Genomic DNA, 20,305 nt, shown 5'->3' with positions numbered 1-20,305 from the left:
TTAAACTTAACAATGTGTCTCCTTTTCCAGGAAAGCCAGTCAGCAAGCAAACATAAGCACATTGTATTTGATTCAGATGGAGAAAGTGAAGCTGAAGTAGAAGAGAAGTCTAAGGAAGAAGTGACTATAGGAAATCTGCCTGGAAAAGTAAGTGGCTTAGAATTTCTGAGAGGGCATTCACCTACCCAATTTGCTAGTATGTATTGTACTGAAGAGCAACACCTACTCTTATTCAGAGTTTGAGATCAAATCTTGAATATTGTCCTTCGTACTAATGGATATAAAACAGATGATACAAAATAAGTGATGCATATTCGTAGAGTTAAAACATGAATTTATAAATTAAGGACAATGCAAATTTTGGAGTATCTCTTTGGAAACTGAAAAAATCAGGCACTCTACCGCATAAAATAACTTGTATAAATTGATTGCAATGCAGTGTTCGCACGAACCATAAGAGCAATGGTCACATGGAGAGGCTTACATGTGGTTATACCAAAACTCCACTGCCCACTGTTGTCAGTTAAATAAAAGGAAAAGATTTGAATTGCCCAGTGTTGTGCAGAGAGTAAGTGGCTGGAAAAGGACTGGAAATCTGGCGTTCAAGATTTTATCATCTAACCACTAGCCCTCACTCCATCCCAAATAATGTAACTCAAAAACCAACAAATAATGACATTGAAATACACAAGCAAGGTTATGCATCTTTAAGTCAGAATGTCAAGCCTGTCATGCATTCCAGTTTACTGAACCTTGTTTTAATTTGGTATTGGTTTTGGTAACTGAGTAGAAATGTATTTTATTGTATTTAACTGTAGTGTAAGATTTTGACTGTATGCTAGATGAAAATGGGCTTTCGCTACATGAACAATTAGGTATATTCTTTTATATGCTACATGCTGTGCAAAATGCAGAAGGGTTTTTGCTTATTAATTGAGCAACTGTGATAAAATTACATCTGCCATGGATCTTTCACATTTACTATCTATAAAGCGGAGGATAAATTTTAAATTGGCCCTCTTGGGTTTTAAAATGGCTGATGGTGTAGAGTTTGAGTAAATTTTGAGACTTTCTCCTGGAACTTTACTTAACCAATACCTTTTGTAACACCACCTCTCTTCAGAGGTTTCACCATCATGCAGTAGGTCAGCAGGTGATGATGCGTTTGATGGGAGGGAACTTCCTCTCCCTTGACATATTTCATTCTCTCCCCTTTTAAAGCCTGAACTGAAAGCTGTTTTCTTTTTCAAAGATGTTTTAAAATTAGGGCCACTGTCAACGTTAAATGTAAAACACCCTTTCTCCCTCCCATCCCTTTGTTTTCCTGACTTCTATTTAGAGGTTAGTTTATTATTTTGTGAATTGTTGTACGGTGGCCAAAACACTCTGATGGGGAGCCATAATTATTCTGGAAGACTTGGCTGTGACATTCTTGGCTGCTGCTGATGAGTGTGTCACTTGCAACTGCATTACGTTTCTTTTGACTTTTATCATTTTAATTATATTTGTCAAGTAACTTCCAGTGTATTGTGATTTCATAAAGCAAAAAGACAGTCTGTGAGGCTGGTACTTAAAAACTGGTTCTAAAACTCTTTCCTAGAATAACATTTTTCAAAATCCAAATTAACTTTTTTATGAAAGCCTAATGACCACTGTGAAACCTAGAGAAAAGCATGTTTAACTGAAATATTGCTTCATAATAACTATCAAACTGTTTTTATTGACTATATGGATTTGAGAGGGTAAAGTGTCATCTGCATCACCAGTGAATCATCTACATAAAAGGCATTTCACAAATACTAATCAGATATGCAGTTGCAAGAATATGAAATGTGTAACTGTGATCACGGTGCCTGGAGGGGCTACACTGAGAGTGTTTATTCAGGGCAAACTGCAAATAATAGGGCGGACAATCCCCAGAATTGGTGGTTTATTTTATAATGAGATTTCACCAAGCCAGTAACCAAACAGCTTCCTTACTGGTTATCAAGAAGTCAAAATACAGTCCCCTTTGGTTCCCATCCGGACAGCCAAGTCTAATATAGTGAGGATTTATTAATAAAAAGAAAGAGTTGCTGTGGTTAAAACAGCAATATACATACAGATAAGAACAAAGTTCTTAGGTCAGTTTCATAGCAGAGATGGGTGAGGCTGCTGATTTGTAAAAATCCTTCTGCAATCAATATAAAAGCCTATAGTCATATAGGCAGTCCATGTGCAGAGTTTGTTCAAATTCTTCCATGAGAATGGCAGGGTTAATTGAGAGTAGACCTGGAGACCTCAGTCTTGTAAGCATAGACTTTCCCTGTCAAAGTTTAAACAGATCTGCGATAAAATAGGATCAGGCCCAACGCTTTCTTTATAGCTGAAGTTAAGTGGATAAGCCTCTTGACAGCAAATGATCACAGCTGGCCTTCCTTGAATGAAGAACAGGTCATGTACATTGTTGCTTTGAAGCTAATCTGTTTCCCCGGGATACACCGGTAACTAGTTGTATTAATTAGCATAAGGCAATTAACCATCAAACAGTTCACAGGTAGTTTACTACAAATTTCAAAGAGAAATGTGCCCAATAACATTATTATACCACAAGTCCTATCTAAATGATAATTTCGCCTTTTGATCTCTGAGTCAATAGAATTCAGTAATGAAACATAGCTAATTAGATCACATTGTTAAACTTCCAACAAGATATAGGTAAACAGGCAAATATGATTAGAGTTTATTCTTGATTCTCTAGATCCTTGATATGGAGGCCTCTATTGTTAGTCAACTTGAAATGGCTTTGATAACTATCTGCAAGGAATGGTCCTATTTACCATTTCAGTACTCTTCTAATATGTCCTTAAGAGTTGCTTTCAGGTCACCCAGCCTGCTGGTTGTTTAACTCTCACTGGCTCAGCATCACAGTAACTTATAAAATAAAATCATATGGAAAAGTGCGGTTACTTCATACAGAAATGTGCTCCTGCCACACTTGGATGATCACAACTGTAAAATAAAATTACCAAAGAATTGTCTCAGAACATCTAAAGCAGCTGTAACATCTTTTTACAAGGATTTGTGGACATCAATAATTAGGAGAAGTAAATGCGGTATCTTGAAAGAGTGTTGGCTTCCAGCTGTATTGGGAAAGTAATGCAAAACAAGTGGCTAGTAGTTGATAGTGTTCTTAGAACTGCTTATTATAACTGTTTCCTCTGTGTGTTTTGCTTTTTTTTTATTAAACAATTAAGGAATTTACTAGTAAAATTTCTGGGAAGTTGTTTGAGAGCAGTGACGATGAGCAAGAGGCTGCCGGTGAAGATGACCGATTCCAAATCAAACCCCAGTTTGAAGGCAAAGCTGGTGAGAAGGTTAGTGAACCTATTTAATAATATCTGCAGTTACCTGAAGAGGATGGTGTTGGCAAAGTTATGGTAATACCTGCGTTGGAAAAGTCCATTTAGATGTAGAGGAAATAATGTTTTCTCATAATGTAATAATGTAACTGCACTTTCCCACACCTCCCAAGCTGTAGTCAAATGGTATTTTCAAAAGAGGCTTATTAGTGTTTCTCAGATGTGGCCACCTTGGCCAAATGCAGACCCCAGGCACTTTTTCTTGTGGCCCCAGCCTCCCAAGTAGCTGCCCCTTCCCCTCCCTGTTGCTCCTGGATGCCCCACCTTGATGTTGGTTACTGGGGCCACCAGCAGAGGTTGGGCTCTGCTCCCCCCTTGGAGACACCTTGGGCACAACACCGGAGAAGGAAGCACCCAGTGAGTTTCCCCACATTTCCAGGGGCAGTTGGGCTCAGGCTTTGCGGTTCAGCCCTGGGGTGGGGGGGTGGCAGGCTCTGGCCACGGGGCTTCGGGCTCCAGTCCCGGGCTCTGGCTGCATGGCAGCAGGCCCCAGGCTCTGGCAGCAGAGCTTCAGGCATTAGCCCCCCACTGCCTTCCCTGGCCACCATCCAAGGCTTAATTTGTCCCCAGGCTTGCCAGGGCTAAGTCCGTTATGCAAAGTGATACTTGTATGTTTGTTACTATCACTTTGCACAACAGATTTACTAGCTATCAATAAATAAATTACAATGATTTGGATGTGTATATGTGCATTTTTATTTGCTTTTCCTAAAGCTAATTAAGTATTTTAGGAAAAAGTGTGAAAGCAGTCACCAGCAAGAGTTGGTGGCTGCACTCTGAGGCCACTAAAAATTTCTCCTGAGAACCTCTACAGTGAAAGCTTATGTTAATTCATGGCCATGATTCCAGTTAAAACTGTTACTGCTTGTCTGATTGTTATAAAGCTGCTGGACTGCATACATTTAATCTCAGATTTTTTGTTTTGTTATCAATGTAGCTCATGCATTTACAATCACGCTTTGGCACAGATGAAAGATTTCGTATGGATGCTCGGTTCCTTGAAAGTGGAAGTGAAGAGGAAGGTAAACATTTTCTCTTATTTTCCAGGTCTTGCTCTTCCACAGCAGTTTGTAGTCACAACTAATTAGTAATAATAGAGAGGCATGATGGGTGTAAGTTTTTGAACATTTAGAATTACTTATTACAGATTTCTCTTCTCTGGATTTAGCTTCATGGGAAAGTAGTGTAGAAGTAAATAGTACTGGCATCATAATTTAGAGAACAAATTTATAAAATGCCCTATTTAGCTACTGTAAACTCTAGTTTGGGTTGTAGGTGGGGGTGTATTTCCTTGTTAGAAGGGCAACATTTTAAAACATTTCTTTTGTTATAGGATGATATCAAAATAAATGTATCTGCACCTTTCAGAAGATAAGGGGATACCATTAACCAGAGAGTATCCTTGCTTTTTGCTTTTCTATTCCTTGGCTATACTTGAATTTTATGCATCTTGCAGTACCATGCTATACAATAGCCACAAGGGGGAGTATTGTCAATTGAGCTGGTTGAAAATTGCAAAAATGTTTTCCTGAAAAGAAATTTTTTTGGCAAAAAAACAAAACAAAAAAACCCTCCTATCAATCCAAAACAAACAAATTTCAAACAAACCAACCCTGTTTTAAAACACCCAAATTTTCAGCCAGTCCTACTTCTCACTTGGATATTTTTGTCTACAACCCCAAGAAATGTCCCTTAACAGCCTTAAATGACAATGTCTGGGTAATTATTATAAAATAGAAGAAAATCATGGGACAGAAAATGATTAAATCTCTATCTTTCATGTTAAATTGATGCCCATACCGCCTCATAAGCAAAGCTTGAGCATAACTTGAGGGGAAAACAAAATGTATCGTTTAAAAAGTTTTAAAATAAGGAGGAATAGAGAACATATCCCATCCTTTTTAACCTAAAACTCTGTGAGCTTCTTAACTGACTTACTAGTGGTGTAAAATATTGGAAGAACGCTTCAAGTCATTTCATAGAGGTTTTTATATATTTTTCCTAGAAGAGGCAAAGAAAGTGAAGACAGATGAGGAAGGAGAACTTGCTGCTGAGAAAAAGAAAAATCTGGAGATATTGGGAAGTCTCTTGCAGATCAGCCTAGAACATCCTAAATCAAGCAAACTGGCAACAAATACCAAAAAATTCAGGTATGGATCCTGCTTTAGCAGAAGAAACCTGAACCTTAGGAAGACTATAATTTTCTGTTACATGACATAATTTCCTCTCTGTTTTATTAGTTTACTGAAAACAGCTTTCTCCTCCCCGCCTTATCACATGCATGGAAGGTCACCTTTGAATCAGGCTTCCCATCCCAGTATGACAATAGATTATATTATTGGCCATAATCATTATTTATATAGTGCCATTGTGCGTGAGAATTTATGGGTTAATAAAATGATCTCCTTGCCCCCAAAGAGCTTAAAATATACCAAAGTTGAATGCTTCCTTATTTTCTTTTCCCCTCCAAAGAGAGACAAACTCAAAATGGCTAATTATACTGAAAGTAGGTTGAATAGTGGGTTAATAGGCTTGTCATAAATATAAAGGGAAGGGTAAACACCTTTAAATCCCTCCTGGCCAGAGGAGAAACCCTTTCACCTGTAAAGGGTTAAGAAGCTAGGATAACCTCGCTGGCGCCTGACCAAAATGACCAATGAGGAGACAAGATACTTTCAAAAGCTGGGGGGGGGGAGAAACAAAGCCTCTCTCTCTGTCTGTGTGATGCTTTCCCCGGGGACAGAACAGGAATGGAGTTTTAGAACTTAGTAAGTAATCTAGCTAGATATGCGTTAGATTCTGATTCCTTTAAATGGCTGAGAAAATAAGCTGTGCTGAATGGACTGGATATTCCTGTTTTTGTCTTTTTGTAACTTAAGGTTTTCCTAGAGGGATTCTCTATGTTTTGAATCTAATTACTCTGTAAGGTATTTACCATCCTGATTTTACAGAGGTGATCCTTTTTACTTTTTCTTCTATTAAAATTCTTCTTTTAAGAAACTGAATGCTTTTTCATTGTTTTAAGATCCAAGGATTTGGGTCTGTGGTCACCTATGCAAATTGGTGAGGATTTTTCTCAAACCTTCCCCAGGAAAGGGGGTGTAAGATTTGGGAGGATTTTGGGGGGAAAGGCTTTTCCAAATGGACTCTTTTTTTCTAATAATAATAATACCTGTTAGATGTTTGGTGGTGGTAGCGAAAGTCCAAGGGCAAAATGTAAAATAGTTTGTACCCTGGGGAAGTTTTAACCTAAGCTGGTAAAAGTAAGCTTAGGAGGTTTTCATGCAGGTCACCACATCCATACCCTATAGTTCAGAGTGGGGAAGGAACCTTGACAAGACTAGACTTTGATTTCTGGTAATTGCCATTTCTGCTCTTCATCAACATCAAATTTATTCCTAGACAGAAGTGTTTTGTAAAAATATACATTCTCATTTATAGTTTGTCCTTACTACTGTTAGGATGTTTCTTCAGTGTGTTAGGCGTGGATTCTCTACCTTTATCCCACATGTCCTAACTTTCATTGTCCGAGGAAGCCACAATTTCTAGATACAATGCATTTAATAATACATTTCAAAAACTGAACTCTTATCTGTATCTTCAATCCATACATTTGGAGGAGCAATCCATCTGTGGGCTGAATTAATACAGGAATGATTATTTTTAATGGTGGTGTGTTGAGGTATTTTGCAAATAGTATATTTTCGTTCCAACTTCCATTATTGGTGTATGGCCCTGTTTGGTAGGCAACTGTGTCACAATGCTCATTTTACAATTGTATGAATCTTATAAAGAACTTTATGTATCTCCTAAAGATTTTCTCAACAGTTTCAATTGCCTCCTTTCCTTGCATTTTTGCTTCACAGAAGTCAAATCACCTATTTTTGGGGGGTTAACTTCCGTGATAGCATAAATTAACTTTTAATTTCACAGGACAAGAGAGGCCTGTGTGGGAAACAGAATATTTGGTTGAATATTTTTGTATTGTCTTTAAGCTGGATGGAATAATGCAGTCAGGCTATTTTCCTCTGATCTAAAGTTTGGACTTCATTAACTAATTTCAATAACATTTTCAGTTTTGAAAGGGAAAAAAAATCTCCATTTTTGGTATATTTGAAAATTAAGGGGAAATCAGAATATCTGGATATAATAATCATAAACTCAGTTAATCTCCAAACGATAAAACATATCTATGTATTAATGTTGTTTCCTAAAGAACAACTGACAGATGTTTAATGCTGAAGATTTTAATAATTTGATGTGAAGAATGCTGCGTGGAATCTTTTTTTTCTTCACAGTACAGACTGTAACACACACTGATCTGCTCTCATAATGCTAATAATTTTTGTACTGTATAAAAACAAAAGTGAATTTCAATCTGCTTGTGAACACAAATAAGATGAGCTGAAAATGTCATTGCACTTGTCAGTTAGGTTGTTTTATTTTAGACATTTAGTTACAGTATCTCTTTTTATTATTCCTCTTATTCATACAGAGATATTAATACCTTACGCTATGATCCCACAAGGCAGGACCATGAAGTTTTTGAAAGGAAAACAGATACTACAGAAAAAGAGAGGTAATATCTTATCACCTCCTTATAGTTGTAAGACAAACTTTCTTCCCCTTGAGGGCTGATTTTCAAAAGTATTTGGAGGCCACAAGCCTATCATTCTCCTTGCTTACTCTGCTGTCCCCTTTGCAAGTCTCCCCATCCCTAGTAAAATGTAGACTCTCTATAAAGATTCCTTTTAGTACAGCAGTGATGATGCTAGCAATAGATCAGAGTTGTCACCAGTCTCTTAAGGTCAAACATGAATTTTTCCCTTCTGTAGGTTGTGCTTATCTGTATGATCTGGAGAGAGGAAATAGTTGAAAAATGAAAAATTTGCTCAAATTGATGAGACAGGAATGTAATCCTTTAACTCTTAGGGCATCCTATTACCAGAAACTGAAATTACTGAGAAAACAGGAATGCAGAACAGCAAAGTACTTGCTAGAGGATTTGAATATTTCCCTGGATAGGAAGTCTCCTTTAAGTAATACAAAGATCAGTCAAAAGAAAACCCCATATCTTTCAAATGTTTGTCCAGTGCATAATTGTTTTTTAAAATAAATATAATTCCAGTAAAGCTAAAAGAAAGAAGAAAAGGGAGGAGGCAGAGAAATTGCCCGAAGTGTCTAAAGAAATATACTATGATGTTGCGGTGGATTTAAAAGAGGTATTTGGATCAACAAAATGTGCAGCTGAAAAAAGTGAAATAATACCCTGGGACAAACATGATGATATGGAAGAATCAACTCTGGCTGACCGGCATATATTAAGACTTAATGTTGAGGGCAATGCAGAAGAAAAATCTAGTGGCTTCACGTTTTCCTTTTTTGGTGATGATATGAACCAGTCAGCTGTGAAAGAAGGTAACATTGCAGATTCTGGTACTTTTTTTAATAGTTTGCTTTTACTGGCATTTATTTGTTTTAACTTTTGAATCACTGAAGATTGTATTTAATAAGATGACTCACCAGGTTGTATGAAATCATCCTTCTGTCAAACAGATTAAACAAATCTCATGGACAGATCTGAGCAAAATTTAAAGCAAATTTTCACAATTAAGCATAACTTGAATATTTCCTTATAGCATGGTATACAGACATTACAGGTAAGATTAATGCATGGAGCAACTTATAAGAATTGTATAGAATCTAAACATATTCTTACAAATCTAACATCTATCTTGAACAATATTAACATACAAGTGAGCTGGTCTACCAGCGTCACAATCTGCATGTAAAGAATTGCTTTCTACTTGGATTTTGTACTGTTGGTTTTGGGTGGTGTGTTGTACCGCACAGGGAAAACAGTTGTATTGTTGTCCTTTTCTCTTCTTTGACAGATCAGCAAAGGCTGAGAATACTACCTGGGGACTATGCTTATCCTCTGGATATTTAACAGCACTCTCCCTGGCCAATAAGGAGTAACATTGACTGGCTTCAAAGGAGATCTGCTATTCTCTACTTAAGCCAAAATGATACTGACTGTAGATTTTGGGGATGGAAATGTAAAACAGAGGAAGATAGGGAAAATCTGCATATCCTTCTGAAAGCACAAAAAGTGTCCTTTCCAAATCAGATATTTCACACTTACCTAAACAGAAGTTTCACTTTGTAGTCAGGGGAATGATCAGACTTTTTGGTGGTACTATTGCAGAGCCCTACAAAATTGAAACAATAAAACCTGCAAGAGTAGCATGGCAAGAGGATCCTCGTTTCCAGGACAGCAGCTCAGAGGAAAATGATGAGCCAGAAGACTCTGAAAGTGAAAACTTCAAAGAAATGTAAATCTGGTTTTATATTTTGTGGCTATTAAGTACTTACTGATTATCAGGATTTATGTGGCAGCCGGGAAAAAATCCTTTTATTTGGCACCCCCCACCTCCACCCCAGCATCAAAAGCCTCATTCTGGAAAACTGAATTCCTTACTGCCCACCAGACAAGTTGCTGCTATACATTTAAAATTCCCTGGTTCACTGATTGACCAGTGCATTTGACTGAGGCTGGAAGTGAAAACTGGCTTCCCTGCCACGTAAATGTTGCTCGGTACCTCACATGCATTGCAACTTAACATGCAAAATAAAAAAACAACTTATTTTGGCTTCATGCAAATACTTTGGAAAGTACTTCCTTATCCAATAATTAGATTTACATTTAAGTTGTTGGTGAGCAAGTCTCCTTGTTTCAAACAGACATCCCATAGCTTTAGTATTACTATTACAAATTAAACTGTTAAATCTTTCAGTGTGTAGCATTTCTGATATTATAAAGCAATGCAGTTTTACATAAGAACGGCCATACTGGGTCAGACTAAAGGTCTATCTAGCCCAGTATCCTGTCTTCCCACAGTAGCCAATGCCAGGTGCCCCAGAGGGAATGAACAGATCAAGTGATCCATCCTCTCACCCATTCCTAGCTTCTGGCAAACAGAGGCTGAGAATACCATTCCTACCCATCTTGGCTAATAGCTATTGATGTACCTATCCTCCATGAATTTATCTAGTTCTTTTTTGTACGTCATCACAGTTGGCCTTCACAACATCCTCTGGCAAAGAGTTCCACAGGTTGACTGTGTGTTGTGTGAAGAAGTACTTCCTTCTGTTTATTTTAAACTGCTGCCTATTAATTTCATGTGGTGACCGTTAGTTCTTGTATTATGAGAAGGAGTAAATAACACTTCTTTATTTACTTTCTCCACATGATTTTATAGACCTCTATCATATCCCTCCTTAGTAGTCTCTTTTCAAGATGAAAAGTCCCAGTCTTATTAATCTCTCCTCATATGGAAGCTGTTCCATACCCTCTAATCATGTTTGTTGCCCTTTTCTGAACCTTTTCCAATTCCAATGTATCTTTTTTGAGATGGGACGACCACATCCACCCGCGGTATTCAAGATGTGGGCATACCATCGATTTATATAGAGGTGACGTGATATTTTCTGTCTTATTATCTATCCCTCAATGATTCCCAACATCCTGTTAGCTTTTTTGACCACCGCTACACATTGAGTGGATGTTTTCAGAGAACTATCCACTATGACTCCAAGATCTTTCTTGAGTGGTAAGAGCTAATTTAGACCCCATCATTTTATATGCATAGTTGGGATTATGTTTTCCAAAGTGCGTTACTTTACATTTATCAACACTGAATTTACTCTGCCATGCTGTTGCCCAGTTACCCAGTTTTGTGAGATCCCTTTGTAGCTCTTTGCAGTCTGCTTGGGACTTAACTATCTTGAGTAGTTTTGTATTCTCTGCAAATGTTGCCATCTCTCTATTTACCCGTTTTTCCAGATCATTTATGAATACGTTAAATAGTGCTGGTCCCAGTACAGACCCCTGGGAGACACCACTATTTACCTGTCTCCATTTTGAAAACCAGTTACTGATCCCTGAGAGGACCTTCCCTCTGATCCTATGACAGCTTACTTTGATTAAAAGCCTTTGATGAGGGACTTTGTCAAAGGCTTTCTGAAAATCTACATACACTATAGCCACTAGATCACGTTGGTCCACATGCTTGTTGACCCCCTCAAAGAATTCTAGTAGATTGGTGAGGCATGATTTCCTGTTACTAAAACCATGTTGACTCTTCCTCAACAATGATGTTCATCTATATGTTTGACAATATTGTTCTTTATTATAGTTTCAACCAGTTTGCCTGGTAATGAAGTCAGGCTTACCGGTCCGTAATTGCCAGGATCACCTCTGGAGACCTTTTTAACAATTGGCGTCACATTAGCTATCCTCCAGTCATTTGGTAGACAAGCTGGTGTAAATGATCAGTTACAAACCACAGTTAATAGTTCTGCAATTTCACATTTGAGTTCCTTCAGAACTCTTGGGTGAATACCATCTGGTCCTGGTGAGTTATTACTGTTTAATTTATCAATCTGTTGAAAAACCTCTAATGACACCTCAACCTGGGACAGTTCATCACATTTGTCACCTAAAAAGAATGGCTCAGATTTGGGAATCTCCCTCACATCCTCAGATGTGAAGACCGATGCAAAGAATTAATTTAATTTCTTAGCAAGCTTCCTGCTTCTGATGTACTTAAACATTCTTTTGCTATTACTTTTTGAGTCTTTGGCTAGCTGTTTTTGAAATTCTTTTTGGCCTTACTAATGATATTTTTACACTTCACTTGCCAGAGTTTATGCTACTTTCTATTTTCCTCACTAGGATTTAACTTCACTTTTTAAAGGATGACTTTTTGCCTCTCACTGCTTCTGTTACTTTGTTGGTTAGCCACGGTGGCACTTTTTTGGTTCTCTTAGTATATTTTTTAATTTAGGGTATACATTTCAGTTGAGCCTCTATTATGGTGTCTTTTAAAAAAGTTGCCATGCAGCTTGCAGGGAATTCACTTTTGCCAATGTACTTCTTAATTTCTGTTTAACTAACTTCCTCATTTTTTTGTAGTTCCGCTTTCTAAAATTAAATGCTACTGTGTTGGGCTGTTGTGGTGGTTTCCTCGCCACAGGGATTTTATATTTAATTATATTATGGTCACTATTACCAAGCAGTCCAGCTACATTCACCTCTTGGACCAGTTTTCAGAGTAACAGCCGTGTTAGTCTGTATTCACAAAAAGAAAAGGAATACTTGTAGCACCTTAGAGACTAACCAATTTATTTGAGCATGAGCTTTCGTGAGCTACAGCTCACTTCATCGGATGCATACTGTGGAAAATACAGAAGATGTTTTTATACACACAAACCATGAAAAAATGGGTGTTTATCACTACAAAAGGTTTTCTCTCCACCCACCCCACTCTCCTGCTGGTAATAGCTTATGTAAAGTGATCACTCTCCTTACAATGTGTATGATAATCAAGGTGGGCCATTTCCAGCACAAATCCAGGGTTTAACAAGAACGTCTGAGGAACAGGGGGTAGTAGGAAAAAACAAGGGGAAATAGGTTGCCTTGCATAATGACTTAGCCACTCCCAGTCTCTATTCAAGCCTAAGTTAATTGTATCCAATTTGCAAATAAATTCCAATTCAACAGTCTCTCGCTGGAGTCTGGTTTTGAAGTTTTTCTGTTGTAATATCGCAACTTTCATGTCTGTAATCGCATGACCAGAGAGATTGAAGTGTTCTCCGACTGGTTTATGAATGTTATAATTCTTGACATCTGATTTGTGTCCATTTATTCTTTTACGTAGAGACTGTCCAGTTAGACCAATGTACATGGCAGAGGGGCATTGCTGGCACATGATGGCATATATCACATTGGTGGATGTGCAGGTGAACGAGCCTCTGATATAGTGTGGCTGATGTTATTAGGCCCTGTGATGGTGTCCCCTGAATAGATATGTGGGCACAGTTGGCAACGGGCTTTGTTGCAAGGATAGGTTCCTGGGTTAGTGGTTCTGTTGTGTGGTATGTGGTTGCTGGTGAGTATTCGCTTTAGGTTGGGGGGCTGTCTGTAGGCAAAGACTGGCCTGTCTCCCAAGATTTGTGAGAATGTAGATCCTTGATAATGCGTTGGAGGGGGTTTAGTTGGGGGCTGAAAGTGGCATTCTGTTATTTTCTTTGTTAGGCCTGTCCTGTAGAAGATGACTTCTGGGAACTCTTCTGGCTCTATCAATCTGTTTCTTCACTTCCGCAGGTGGGTATTGTAGTTGTAAGAATGCTTGATAGAGATCTTGTAGGTGTTTGTCTCTGTCTGAGGGGTTGGAGCAAATGCGGTTGTATCGCAGAGCTTGGCAGTAGACGATGGATCGTGTGGTGTGGTCAGGGTGAAAGCTGGAGGCATGTAGGTAGGAATAGCAGTCAGTAGGTTTCCGGTATAGAGTAGTGTTTGTGACCATTGTTTATTAGCACTGTAGAGTCCAGGAAGTGGATCTCTTGTGTGGACTGGACCAGGCTGAGGTTGATAGTGGGATGGAAATTGTTGAAATCATGGTGACGCTTCCTCAGCTCTCGTCCCCTAACGCCCCTACTCTACTTGCGCTATATTGATAACATCTTCATCATCTGGACCCATGGAAAAGAAGCCCTTGAGGAATTCCACCACGATTTCAACAATTTCTATCCCACCATCAAAAATTTCAAAACCAGACTCCAGCGAGAGACTGTTGAATTGGAATTCATTTGCAAATTGGATACAATTAACTTAGGCTCGAATAGAGCCTGGGAGTGGCTAAGTCATTATGCAAGGCAACCTATTTCCCCTTGTTTTTTCCTACTACCCCCCCCCCCAACCCCGTTCCTCAGATGTTCTTGTTAAACCCTGGATTTGTGCTGGAAATGGCCCACCTTGATTATCATACACATTGTAAGGAGAGTGGTCACTTTAGATAAGCTATTACCAGCAGGAGAGTGGGGTGGGGGCGGGTATTTTTTCATGCTTTGTGTGTATAAAAAGGTCTTCTACACTTTCCACAATATGCATCCGATGAAGTGAGCTGTAGCTCACGAAAGCTTATGCTCAAATAAATTGGTTAGTCTCTAAGGTGCCACAAGTACTCCTTTTCTTTTTGCGAATACAGACTAACACGGCTGTTATTCTGAAACCTATCCAACTCCTTGTTGCTTTTCCCTTGACCCTTGCCTACCTTTCTGGCTCTCTCTCCTCCCAGGGATTAACTGTAGACTACCCTCTATAGTCCCAAACCCACCTCTCTTCACCCAGGGAGTGACTCTGGGCTACTTCCCTGGAGCCCCTAGCTGCTCTCAGTTCCTGGGCTTTCTACAAGCCCCTTCTTTTCCCACCCTGGATTTGTGCTGGAAATGGCCCACCTTGATTATCATACACATTGTAAGGAGCGTGATTACTTTACATAAGCTATTACCAGCAGGAGAGTGGGGTGGGGGGAGAGAAAACCTTTTGTAGTGATAAACACCCATTTTTTCATGGTTTGTGTGTATAAAAACATCTTCTGTATTTTCCACAATATGCATCCGATGAAGTGAGCTGTAGCTCACGAAAGCTTATGCTCAAATAAATTGGTTAGTCTCTAAGGTGCCACAAGTACTCCTTTCCTCTTGGACCAGGTGCTCCACTTAGGACTAAATCAATAATTGCCTTTCCTCTTTAAAATGCTTAAGTGTTTAGAAAATAATTTGCCTTTCATGGGGGATGATTTTTGGCACTTGGAATGGGATAGTACTGTTGGCTCTTCTGTCTGAGACTAAAATTTCTTTATCTTTCCAGGTCTCAGTCTTTACCACAGATGAAGACGAGTAGATTTTTCTTCTTTTCCAAAGATGATGAAAGATTAAGAGGTACAACTGAACTTATCCAAATTTTTCCTACAGGATGATGGAATTTAACAAAGAGGCATTGTAACAAATTATATTAGTATAATATTTAATTCACGTGGGATGGTATAGGGATTAATTAGAATGTTTCAGTATTTGAAAATGTAAAGTCCAATGTTAAAAGCTACATTTTGAAAACTGTTGAGGCACTTTGGGCTGTAAAACCAGCCATCTCCTTGAGTATCAATTGCAAGGTTCTTCTGCTTACCCAAGCCTTATTGGAGAAAGTGACTTAAGTTTGCTTTTTTGGAAGGATTGCTTAGTGTGGAGTTTCCATTGTCTTGGGACATGTTTGGGTTTTTTAAAAATATATGATTAATGCACCCCCATGGTTTGATAGGTGCATTATAAATAGACTGCTAATAGCAGGGTTTAAGGTGAATCAGTCTAAAAAAGCAGACACAAGTCTATATTTTCACCAATGGTTTGTTGTTAAAATTTGAGCTAAAACAATGTGTCTCTTATACATTCAAAATAGCTTATCCTGGTAACTTTCCATATACAAATTCAAATTAATTGATAATGTTACTACAATTTTTTCAAACAAAAGCTTATAAGAAAGAAAATGGTTAAGTTGTGTTTTAACCTGGCTCAAAGTTGTTCTGATGCATCTCTTGTGTAGATGGTCCTAAGCTGTTCCGCAGATCATCAAACCTCAATGAAGAAAAAGATAATTGGGAAAACCAACGTAGATTGTTACTTGAGGTGAGTGATTAAAGCTGTAATTCAGTAACAACTGAAAGAGTTCATTATGATGGCAGGGGAGGGGTTGCTTGTGGAAAAAAAGTGGCTTATTTTGTTCATTTTAATAAAAATGAATCATTTGGACTTTCAGAATGGCCTAATATCCTACTAAGACCAGGGAGTTTTGTGAAATAAAAATTAACTGTCTGTATAATATATATAATTTGTGTATTATGTCCACTTAAACTGTTGATTTGTTATAACTGCCAGAGCTGGCTAATTTCTGTTAAATATAAAAGCAAAGCAGGTTTAAAAGAGCAATTTGTGAGTTTATAAACTGGATTTAATGCCATTTAACATTTTAATATTTCCAGGAATGCCGGAAGAAACATAAGGATGCAAGAAGAAAAGTTAAAGCAAAACAATAAGTTTGACAGTGCTAGCCAGCAATGTTTCTTGATACATGTATATTGTATTACAACAAAATGAAAATGTCTGGGTTCAGACTTGTGGTCTTTCAGAGGTTTAACAGGAAAAATATTGCAGCTGAACTGAAAATAAACTGTTAGAAACTTTTCAAGTTTTGAACAGCTGTCGGGATAACAGGTCTGTAAATATGGCCATTTTTATGTGTACAGTTGCACTTTTATTGTTATGTGGGGATATCTGTTAATTTGAACAGATGGAATGGGTGTGTGTGTGTATATACACACTTTTTTTTTTTTTTTAACTTTGGAGAAAATTGCTTTGAGTGTAACGTTGCTGCTTTATCGGATACTTTTAGTGTTCAGTGCAATGTAGTTTGTATTTGGCTATATTTTTTTATGTTTTCTGGGTCCAGTCCTGCAAGGGGCTGAGAATCTACAGCAGTGACTGAAATGGATGGGAGTTGAAAGCATTCAGCTCCTAACAGAGGTTCTCAGTAACATGTGGGATTGGCGTTCTGTGTTTAGCAAGATACAGAGCCTTTAAGATTTGTTTTGCTAACAATCAAAATATTTATTGTAATTACCAAAATAAAAAATTATACAGGAAGTTCATGAAAGTGTTTAAGTAACTGGAAAGATTTATAAAATATGTATGGACTTCTAATTCTTTGCACAAAACCTACCTTTCCATTTTTTAAATAAAGGTTTATTCATCTGTAAAACTTAAGACAACTTTTGGTGGGGTTGTCTTTGCTCTTGAGTGATTATACATCACATACAAATTTATATTCATACAATTATGTAGAACATAGGCTTTTAAGAGTAGTGGCTGCTTTTCAGGAATTTCAAACTACTATCAGGAATCTAACTCATTTAATATAGTGAAAATTGAGACATAGAGCATCCTTGTGCTCTACTAGAGACAAATACTTTGGTTTCAATTCCTAGCCTCTTCGTGGACTGACAGAAGATAAGGGACAGCTGAAGGTCTGCGGCCTATTAAACCATGGCAGTGATAGCTAAAGGGAGAGCCAAGCCAGCTCATTCTGGCTGGAATGTTAGAGGCCAAGAAACAATCTGGCACTGGATGAGTTAAAGCAGTAAAAATCAGAAGCATTGTCAGGTATGCCAAAGAACCCAAGCAGAGGCAAAGATACAACAATATTTCTCTTCTCAAAGTCTGAATTAAGTAATCTCCTACTCTGTGTGAGATTGTTGTAGAAGGAAATGTTTGTTAGTGGTTTCTCCACTAAGGGAATGGATATATCCCATTGCTAGATTTAAATCACCTAACATACAAATCTCTATTTCTAATTTCTTCTGTCTTGCATTGTTGTGCATTCTGGAGAGATAGCAATATGGACACGTTTTTCCAAAGTACAAATTATGTATAAAGATGGCAGGTAGGGTAAACCATCTTGGGATATATTTCCAGAGTGGTGCAAAATGAGCTGCTCTGAGGACTGAATCATGGCTCATAGTTACATGAGAATAAGGTATGTGAATAGGTTCCATGGCTGCTTTCAGAAATAAAAGCAAAATATTCTTCTGATTTGGCTTCCCCTTAGTGTCTTCAAACAACACAACATACCCAGTTGTATAAACAAATTAATGAAACTCTAGGAAGTAAGCAAGCTATTTCTCCTACAGCTAGAAAGAAATGTTTAGTTGTTTTTAACTATATGGTACACAGTACCTGGAAGGCAGTTTGATACTGCAGTGCCTGGAGGTGGGAGTGTGTAAGTTCCTGAATAATTAAAATCAGTAATGAACAAGTTAGGCACGTTATGGTTGCTGCATGGGAGTAGTCTACACACATGCCACATCAGCAGTTTCAGAGTCCACAGCTGGAGTTGGCTATCAAGAGAACTGTTAAGAATGTGTGCAGCTTCTTTTACAGTGAGCTGTGGACAGCTTCCCTGATTACCACAGAGTCAGAAAGCCACTGAGCAGGCATGTTACTTCTCCATTTGCACCCAGACACAGATGCTGCCCTTCAGGCAGTAGGCAGCATGTAGGCAGCATGTTGGTCAGAGCAACTACAATGATGACTCTGAAAGGTGGTTCCCCTCTCACAATACTACTAGTACTTAGTGGACATGGACACAGTTTAGGCCTTACTTGGGTTTGTTTTGGGGGGTTTTTTGTTGGTTGGTTGGTTAGTTTGGGCAGAGGGCAGGGAGCTGTTTTGTTTTGAGAGGATATACTACTTTGACTTTTCTACATCCTCCTTGCATCCCGTTACAGAGAGGTGGTTGTTACGTCTGTTTAACTTGTAAATGGTTTTATTCGCAAAAGGTAGAATCTGAACAAGATGGCAAGCTGGAAAGACAAAAAGTGGAATAGGGACATTTTCGGTTTTGGGAAGCCATTTTTTTTCATCTTGTACTTCGATCTCTGGGGTTTCCAACTTTTACATCCTTGTAGTTGTTGGTATTGAATTATGGCTGTTTCTTATCCTTCAAGTGGCTTGCAAGGAGTGCATGGTAATGGTGTTCTCATCAGTTATTTCCAGCAATCTTAATTGAAGTATGACCCTGCTCACAGAGGAAACAGGACCATGCTTGCTGCAAGGCTTAGACAGAAGCACAGAGAGAGAGTGCACAAGTCAGTGATAGAATCGGGATGAGAACCTGGGGCCCAATTTTTCAGAAGCACCTAGTGATTGTGATGGGCATCCAGAAATTGAGGCAAACATGACACCTGAAAGAAAGGTAATTGTCCAAGTACTGAGCACCTATTCTTTGAAAATTAAGGGTTATTAGAGTATTACAAGTTTGGCATTAAATTACAAGGCTATATGTGAAGGAGATGAAATGGCTTCAATTGGATTAGAAAGCTGTGACTGAAAAAAGGGCAAAGCAAAACTTTAAGAGCACGTAAGTTTTTTAAAGGGAATAGGAAAAGTATATAGTCTTTACAACATATGTCAATGTGTCTGTTTGGGGCTGGCCATGATGGGGAAGCATTATTGGGAGCTTCCATGTTGAAGTTTTTATGAGAAATATTAAGTATTTGTCTGTTTTACTTGCTGTAATTCTGCTCCACTTATTTAACTCAGCTTTATATATAGGAAGATATCTTTAACTTCAGCATGTTGGTCAGTTCCTTTGATGCTTTAGATAACTACCTTGCTTTATTTAAAAAAAAAAAAAAAAAATGTAATCCTAGAAAAGGACTATGTTAAATTTATTCTGTTAAGTATAATTATGTTCAGTAGCAATGGGATTGTGGAAATTTGTTTTCCTTTATCAGACTCTCTATCTGCTACTGAGGACTTGTCTACACTTAAAACTCTGCAGCGGTGCCACTGTAGCACTCAAGTGAAGATTGTACCTATGCTGATTGGAGGGGTTCCCCCATAGACATCGGTACTCCACCTTTGCGAGAGACGGTAGCTAGATTGATGGGAGAATTCTATCAACCTAGCGCTGTCTATGCAGGGGGCTAGCTTGGTTTAACTGTGTCGCTATGGGGTGTGAATTTTTCACACCCCTGAGTGCCATTATTATACTGGTCTACACTAGGAAATTAGGTCAGGCCTTAGTCATAGAGTTTAAGGCCAGAAGGCACCACCCAATCATCTACTCTGACCTCCTGTATTGCACAGGCCCTCGGCGTCATCCAGCACCTTCACATTAAACCCAACAACTGAAATTAAACCAAAGTATTACAACCTACAGGAGACTAGACAATTATATGCCACAAACTGAGAATAGGAGGGACCGAGAACATCAATGCCGGAGATCTCTGCAATGGCAGAGAAATTGTATACCCAGATAATCCTGGCAAGTAACCCATACTCAAACTCTGCAAAGAAAGGTGAAAAGTCCTTGAGGTCACTGCCAATCTGACCTGGGGGAAAATTCCTTTTCAACCCCATAATCATTTTTTAGCCCTGAGTCTGTGAGAGAGAGAGAGAGAGAATGCTCAGTACTTTGTTTTCAAGCAAAGGTATTAGAATAATAG

General features: G+C 38.4%; 1 protein-coding gene across 8 annotated transcripts in view; it reads left to right on the top strand.

The window, feature by feature from the left end:
• The window catches only part of NOL8 (nucleolar protein 8), a 79,537-nt gene that overhangs the window by 14,314 nt on the left and 44,918 nt on the right, over positions 1-20,305 (top strand). For 5 of the 8 annotated variants that reach the window (XM_073352339.1, XM_073352341.1, XM_073352344.1 and 2 more), the window contains 10 exons: positions 31-147; positions 3,237-3,356; positions 4,339-4,423; positions 5,407-5,551; positions 7,897-7,980; positions 8,530-8,819; positions 9,610-9,736; positions 15,118-15,188; positions 15,847-15,929; positions 16,283-16,492. In XM_073352339.1, the coding sequence (XP_073208440.1) occupies positions 31-147; positions 3,237-3,356; positions 4,339-4,423; positions 5,407-5,551; positions 7,897-7,980; positions 8,530-8,819; positions 9,610-9,736; positions 15,118-15,188; positions 15,847-15,929; positions 16,283-16,336 (1,176 nt within the window). In that variant the 3' untranslated portion in view covers positions 16,337-16,492. Of the gene's footprint in view, positions 1-30; positions 148-3,236; positions 3,357-4,338; positions 4,424-5,406; positions 5,552-7,896; positions 7,981-8,529; positions 8,820-9,295; positions 9,573-9,609; positions 9,737-15,117; positions 15,189-15,846; positions 15,930-16,282; positions 16,493-20,305 lie in introns of those variants that run through there. The other 3 variants (XM_073352343.2, XM_073352346.1, XM_073352345.1) reach the window with 3 other exon arrangements.

The sequence above is a fragment of the Lepidochelys kempii genome, chromosome 7 (genome assembly GCF_965140285.1).
Source record: "Lepidochelys kempii isolate rLepKem1 chromosome 7, rLepKem1.hap1, whole genome shotgun sequence".
Classification (NCBI taxonomy): domain Eukaryota; kingdom Metazoa; phylum Chordata; order Testudines; family Cheloniidae; genus Lepidochelys; species Lepidochelys kempii.
This window is presented reverse-complemented; position numbering and strand designations above follow the sequence as displayed.